Source organism: Myotis myotis, unplaced genomic scaffold (assembly GCF_014108235.1).
Source record: "Myotis myotis isolate mMyoMyo1 unplaced genomic scaffold, mMyoMyo1.p scaffold_m19_p_16, whole genome shotgun sequence".
Lineage (NCBI taxonomy): Eukaryota > Metazoa > Chordata > Mammalia > Chiroptera > Vespertilionidae > Myotis > Myotis myotis.
In genome coordinates, this window is record NW_023416320.1 from 48,324,637 (window position 1) to 48,331,207 (window position 6,571).

The 6,571-nt window shown below is 51.1% G+C and overlaps 1 protein-coding gene across 3 annotated transcripts; it reads right to left on the reverse strand.

Annotated features, from left to right (window-relative positions):
- Nucleotides 1-6,259, reverse strand: LOC118670437 (fatty acid-binding protein 9-like). Of its 3 annotated transcripts, none has more exons than XM_036337406.1 (4): nt 5,942-6,216; nt 1,806-1,978; nt 567-668; nt 1-182 (listed from the first exon to the last, which is right to left on the reverse strand). In XM_036337406.1, the coding sequence occupies exons 1-4, from the start codon at nt 6,063-6,065 to the stop codon at nt 132-134; spliced, it is 450 nt and encodes a 149-aa protein (XP_036193299.1). In that variant the 5' UTR covers nt 6,066-6,216; the 3' UTR covers nt 1-131. The 3 variants fall into 3 exon arrangements, 2 of the variants coding, with proteins under 2 accessions (XP_036193299.1, XP_036193300.1); XR_004972329.1 differs by lacking the exon at nt 1-182 and adding an exon at nt 777-960 and having other exon boundaries at nt 5,942-6,254; XM_036337407.1 differs by lacking the exon at nt 567-668 and having other exon boundaries at nt 5,942-6,259.
- Nucleotides 6,260-6,571: the final 312 nt, after the last annotated feature.

Below are 6,571 nucleotides of genomic sequence, written 5' to 3' on the forward strand. Positions count from 1 at the left end.
TGAAACTGCACCTAATCTGATGCTTTATTGAGCGTTTCTACTAAGCAATTTTTAAAATGACTGGCCCTGAGGCAGATCTTCACCCCCGTGTTTTCTTGGTGAGTGGGTTTTCACAGATGCGGCGGCTTTCTTCATTCCTTTCTGAAGACTCGCTTGCTGACAACATTATTCATGGTGTGTTTCTGAAAGCAAAAAGGAGTCTGTTAAGTTGGTAGCTGACCGGTTAAGCCCCTGTGGCCCTACTCCCCAGTCCCAAGAGTCGGGTGCAGATGGAGAAGCTGAGCCCCTCGGGAGGCCTGCTTCAAGTAGGAGCATCTAGAGCAGTGGTTCTCAACCTTCCTAATGCTGCGACTCTTGAATACAGTTCCTCATGTTGTGGTGACCGCCAATTTCATTGTTACAAATTGAACATAATTAAAGCATAGTGATTAATCACAAAAACAATATGTAATTATATGTGTTTCCCGATGGTCTTAGGTGACCCCTGTGAAAGGGTCGTTCGACCCCCAAAGGGCCCACAGGTTGAGAACCGCTGATCTAAAGAGTCCCATTCGGAGGAAACTCACCGCCACCATTTTCCCATCTACGATTTGTCTTTTGACTGTTGTCTCCTTGCCAAGCCATTTTTGGACATGGACCAATGAGTCGCCGTCCAACCGTATGATGCTCTATGAATGCATAAAGGAGTCAGTTAGAAACAGCAATTCCCTACTCTCTAACCGACACAAGATGACACTTTAATTTCTATTTTGAAATTTTTCCTCCCAAATCCTCACCTCAGTTCTGTTATAATTTAATACTGTCAACTAGAGAAGTCTCCAGGGATTATTCAGTTAGCGCTCTCCTCCACCAGGCAGGCGGTACCCAAACGGTCCGTGGAGAATTGTTTTCCTCTATGTGCTTTTAAAATTTTTATTTTTTTATTTATATTTTTTTGTTAATTCTCACCTAAGGATATGTCTAAGAGAGTAGAAGGGAGAGGAGGGAGGAAGGCAGAAAGAGAGAGAGAGAACCATCCATGTGAGAGAGACACATGGATTGGTTGCCTCTCACACGTGCCCAGACCAAAGCCTGGGATGGAACTGCAACCCAGGTACGTGCCCTTGACTGGAAAGCGAACCTGAGATCCTTCGTTGCTCATGCTGACGCTCTACCCATTAGGCACACTGGCCAGGGCTATATGCTTTTTTTTTTTTTTTTTGGTCTAAAGTTTTCCATATGTCTCCTTTTTCCCTGATTGATCCCCCCCCCCCCCCCGCCCCAGCCATTCCCACCCCGGGCAAGCCCCCACAGCCCCAGTGTCTGTGTCCATTGGTTATGCTATTATGCATGCATACAAGTCCTTTGGTTGCTCTCTAACCCCCCACCGACAGCAAAGAGAGATCAGAAAAAAAGTGAAAGCAGGTTAGTTTTGGCCCTGTCAACCATCAGAATCATTTGCAAAAGATTGAATTTGGCCCTAGGTGGTTTGGATCAGTGGATAGAGCATCAGTCTGTGGGCTGAAAGGTCCCAGGTTCGATTCTGGTCAAGGGCACATGCCCAGGTTGCGGGCTCCATCCCCAGTTGGGGACGTGCAGGAGGCAGCCAATCAATGATTCTCTCTCATCATTGATGTTTCTATCTCTCTCTCCTTCTCCCTTCCTCTCTGATTAAAAATATAACTTAAAAAAAAATATTGACTTTGGAGATGTGCAACATTAATGGGTACCACAAGGTCATCAATCAGATTAGATATGAATGAACCTCACCCAACCACCTTCTAGGTTTTTCCTGATTGGAAAGACCAGGATGATTTGGTTCTTACCTTCACTTTCCGGCCGTCCGCTGTGGTTTCGTCAAACTCTTCCCCCAGCTTGAAGGAGATCTCGAAGTTCTTGAAAGAGGTCTCTGTCCTGAGGCTCACCTTGTCCCCGTGGGCGCTGATGCAGATCCTGGGCTTCTCCAGGGCGGCCAGGTGCCGGATGGTGCCGGGCACGCCTGCGGGGCAGACACAGCAGCGGCCCTTCTTAAGCCGGTTAGGAGGCAGTGCCAACAGTCATCTTGGCAGCAACGTACTAGTAAAATGAGCGCGGGTGGGCTCCCGCCGAAGTTGCGGGAGCTGGGCCGTCATTTCTCCCATTTCTCCCATCCTCTCTAGGCCCGCCCTGCGGGCTGGATGGAGCCAGACCCGCCCGCCTGGAGGCCTGTCTGCGAACTCCCCGGGTCGTTTTGCAGAGCCAGCTTCACTTTCCGAGCCTGTGCTTTGTCTAAAACGAGTATTTGAGGGGGCCTCCGAGGGGATCAGGTGCGGGGGTGGGGTGTTGAGACCCTCATTTCAGAGAGGAGGACACGGTGTCCCCGAGAGGTCGGGGGCTCATGCTAGGTGACGTGTCTGGTGAGTAGCAGGGCGAAACTTAAACACAGGTTTTCTAATTGTTCAAGGACTTGAGAGACGCAGACTCAGCCGAAGCCGCTGCCGCAGCCCCCGGTGCCCCAGCAGGAGGAGGCCAGGGACAAAGGCGGCCTGCGGGACCACCCAGCTTCCTGGGCCCACCCCCATGGCCAATGGAGAGCCTGGTGACCCCAGGTCAGCCCCAAACTGGGACCCACCCCGTGTCCACCATCAGTAGAATGGACAGCGAGGCTGTGTGCGTGCAACGGGAGGCGACACTGCACTGAAAACGAGCGAACTCCTGCTCCCGGCCTCTGCACGGATCTCACACGTGATGCTGAGCGAAAGGAGCCGACACAAAAGGACGCACTGTTTCCGAGGGGTGCCGGGGCCCAGGGGACTGAGGGTTCCGCTCCGGCCGGTCGCCCCTCCTCCCGGCAGAGGCCCCGTCTGGGGAGGCTGAGGCCCAGGTCTGGCCCACATGGGCGTGGTTGGTGGGGGGTCAGTGCTGACCCTCCCTTTCCCGGGCCAGACCTAGGGAGACCCCCGGGGGGGCTTTCGCAGAGAACAGACACATCCTCGAGGCTCAAAAGCTGGCCGCTTGTCTTCTTGATGAACCCGGGTCATGAAGACAAATCCAACCGCCCTGTCTGCCGACACTTTGCCCAAAAAGGCCCCTGTCGGTGTGAGGGCCTCTGTGCCTTCTGCCAGCCAGGCGGCAGCGTTCCTCCTCTGTGACACTGCGCCTTCCCGCCACCTGGAGGCAGCGCTGGGGACCTAGCGGCCATGCATTTCCCGGCGGCCCTGGGACCGCTGCTGTGAGGCCGTTCCACCCACCGCCCGCAGTCCGCGGCACCCACCCCGCCACCACCTCCCCATTTGGGGTCCAGAGTTGTGTCTCATCACCGGGTGAGGTGGGCACTCCTTCTGCTGGTCCAGCCTCCAGAGCCTCGCCTTCAGGCCCCATCTCTGCTCCCTCGGCTGCCTCCTGGGTCCTCTCCCCTCGCCACTGACTGCCGAGCAGGAGGCGGCCTGGGTGCGGTCACTGGGTGCTGTCTCAGGCGTCTGTCCAGCAGCCCCGGTGCTGCCCTCAATCCTGAGCCTGAAGCAGTTTCCCCCACCCCTCTGGCTGCTTGTCTCAAGTCCCTCCATGTGTGAGTCCCCCCCCACCCCCCCCCCCGCCCCACCCCGCCCGTGTTGGCAGCTGCCCTGAGGAACTCCCAGGTTGTCTGGCCTGGGGTCAAGTTTGGATGACGGGGCAGCGTCCCTTCCTGACTCCCTGCTCTTGGATCCCGCCGTTTCGCCGTCAGTAGCACGGCCCCCACCGCTGCAGCCTGTGATCGCTGCCCTGGGGGACGTGCATCGGGCCGGGGCATGTCTGCGGCTCCCCCACTACAGTGCTGCTGCCAAAACCAGGGAGGCTCTTGGTGCCTCTCGGCTCTCCCCACCCCAACAAGGGAGCACTGGCAACTTCCTGCGAGCCTGCCTCCCTGGCCCCCCATTCTCTGGTGTCGCTCTTTCTGGGTTTGACCCAGGCCCATGAGGTGTGCGCTAAGCCCTCTGGTGGGCCCACCCTCTTCCTCCACAGCCGTGTTCCTTACACCAGTGCCTGAGGCCACGGGTCTTCCGTGGAATTCTGCGATCTCCACCCGGACAGTCCTGCACCCTCTCCCCACCTCCGTCCCTGTGTCGCTGCCGCTGGTTGTTTTCTGTGAAAAGGGCAGTGAGCAGGCTCAGTCTCGAACTGGCCCTGAGGATATGGGTCAGGAATTGTGTGGGCAAGAGGAGGGTGAGAGCTGTTGGAGAACTGAAAATGAATTTTAACATTTCTTATATTAGTAATAAATGCATTAGTAATAAATGCAGGTCCCGTCTGGGGAGGCTGAGGCCCAGGTCTGGCCCACATGGTCATGGTTCGTGGGGGGGGCCCGATGCACAAAATTCATGCAAGGGGCTCGGCCCCCGCCATGGCTGCGGCCCCGGGCCGCTGCAGCTTCATCCGGAAGGTCGTCTGGAAGGACGTCCGGTCTAATTAGCATAATGCGATTTTATTATTATAGATACAAATTTCAAAGCACCTACACTGTGCTAAAAGAACAGGACCTAAAGTCCAAGATCCTGTCTCAGAGCAGGTTCAGTCCTGTCTGGCCAAGGGCAGAGGAGGTGGCAACCCAGACCAATTGGCTGAGAAGCTGGCCCTGCTGTTCAGGTTGGGACTGTCCATCCTCATACATGACCCCTGCAGGAGGCGGCAAAGAGCTGACGCCACACCCAGTGCTGATATCAAACTCATTTCACATTCAGACTGTGGGAGGACAAGACCGGTCGGACTGCCGGGAGCAGTGCCGGCCGTGGTCAGAGGAGAGCAGGGTGAGTGGTTAAAGCCGGGCTCCGGCACGCAGCCCGGGCTCATTATCTCAGTAGTCAACTGCGCACAGCTATGGGCCTCGCCTCACAGGTGTGTGGGAGATGAAGTGGGAGGGCTTGGATGCTAAGTGGCACGTAGTAGGTGTCGGCTGTACGCTCTCTTGCCTCTGTCTAAGCCCAGCTCCCAGTCAGCACAAATGCTACTCTTGCCAGAAGCCCCCCGTTTCTTAGATGCCCCCAAATGTAAACGCAAAGCAGATGAGTCTATGAATCCATAAAGAGATACGGAAACATGTTTCCTATTAGTCCCTGAGAAGTTAATACTGATTATGCAAGAGAAACAAAGATTACATTATGAACATATTGACTTCTTACGATGCATTGATTATTTCAGCCAACTTTTAAAAATTAGGTTAAAAAGTTCTTGATTTTTATATACAGTTTGTTATTGCAAGGGAGGTTTCTCTTAATTATTTAAAATTACTAAAATAGATAGTAAATAATTACTGTTCTTCTAGCATTAGTAAAAAATAGTTTCGTTGCTACAGACCTGAGCCACTTTATAGGTGTTTATGCAATGTGGATAAGTGTGCAACAGTGGGTAGAGTTTACACTTCTGAGAAGTAGCCATTGGTGAGACATTTAATGAGAAAAAATGTTCCATTTTCCCAATAAAAAATTTGAAATTCTTCAAAATAATATTTTGAAAATATCTTCCACAGGTATCAGAACTCTAAAAATTAACCAACTGAAAACTTTGTTGTTATTGCTCTTTTGAAGTTATAACTTAAAGCAAACCTTGAAACAAATTTAGTTGATAAAGTTAATTATAGATAGTTATTAGTGTCCATACATTTGAAGCTGGGAAAAGCTACTTGAAGAAATGATCAAGCTAAAGAGAAACTTTATCAAGGGGTTATTTCCAAAATATTTTGAAATATTTTCATAAAGAATATATGGACTTAAATATATGGATGATGACTAGGAGGAAATATATGTGAGTCTTGTAGTCCCAAAAGTGACAATTATTACTAATAATAGAAAAAGCAAAAGTAGCTACATAAACTTGGTTAATCTCGTGTGAACATACCTTAGGACCACAAACGAAAGAGAGAACTATAAGAACACGCATGGTGAAGTACAATCCCAGCCCCGTCACAAGAGCATGGCCAGTTTCCAAACCTTGCACTGGTATTTCTCACCCAGTTGTTCCAAGTATTCCTCGAAGTTCTCACTGGATTCCAGTTTCCAAGTTCCCAAGAAGGGCTCGACCATGATGGAGAGCTTGCTGAGAAGAGGCACCCACAACCAGAAGCCAAGAAACATGGGCAATCCAGTGCTCCCCACATCTTCATTTACAAGGCACCTTCGTCATGTGACTTCTGAAGTGGCCAATGGGGAGCAGCAAGACCAGAGAGTCTGGGCACTGGCGCGGACTCGTTTTATCTACCTCCAAATTAAAGTGCAGAAAATTAACATGTGAGTTGAATTTAGGTCAACAATTATAGCTTCTAGCAAAGAGATTTATACGCCAGGGTCACCCGATATATATATATATATATATATATATATATATATATATATATATATATATATAGCTTGAGAACTGGAAACAATTTTCAATAGCGATCAGCCTTTTGAATGCATGCCTAGTCAACTCTGAAGGAATCTCCTGGCGCTGTCTAAGGAACACCTGGCTGAGGTGTTTTCCCACCTGATATAAGGACATCCTTGCTTGGCTGCACCTGAGGTGTTTTTTGTTTGGACGCTGCCTGAGAACTCTCTTCATTAAAATAGTATCTGCCGCTCCCTTCTTTGAGGGTTGATGAACC

Excerpts from the sequence above, each read along its gene's own strand:
- LOC118670437 (XM_036337406.1), bottom strand. The coding sequence starts at position 6,065 with ATGTTTCTTGGCTTCTGGTTGTGGGTGCCTCTTCTCAGCAAGCTCTCC. Across the intron at positions 1,979-5,941 it reads GGAATACTTGGAACAACTGG|GCGTGCCCGGCACCATCCGG; the intron begins GTGAGAAATACC and ends TCTGCCCCGCAG. Across the intron at positions 669-1,805 it reads CGGACGGCCGGAAAGTGAAG|AGCATCATACGGTTGGACGG; the intron begins GTAAGAACCAAA and ends ATGCATTCATAG.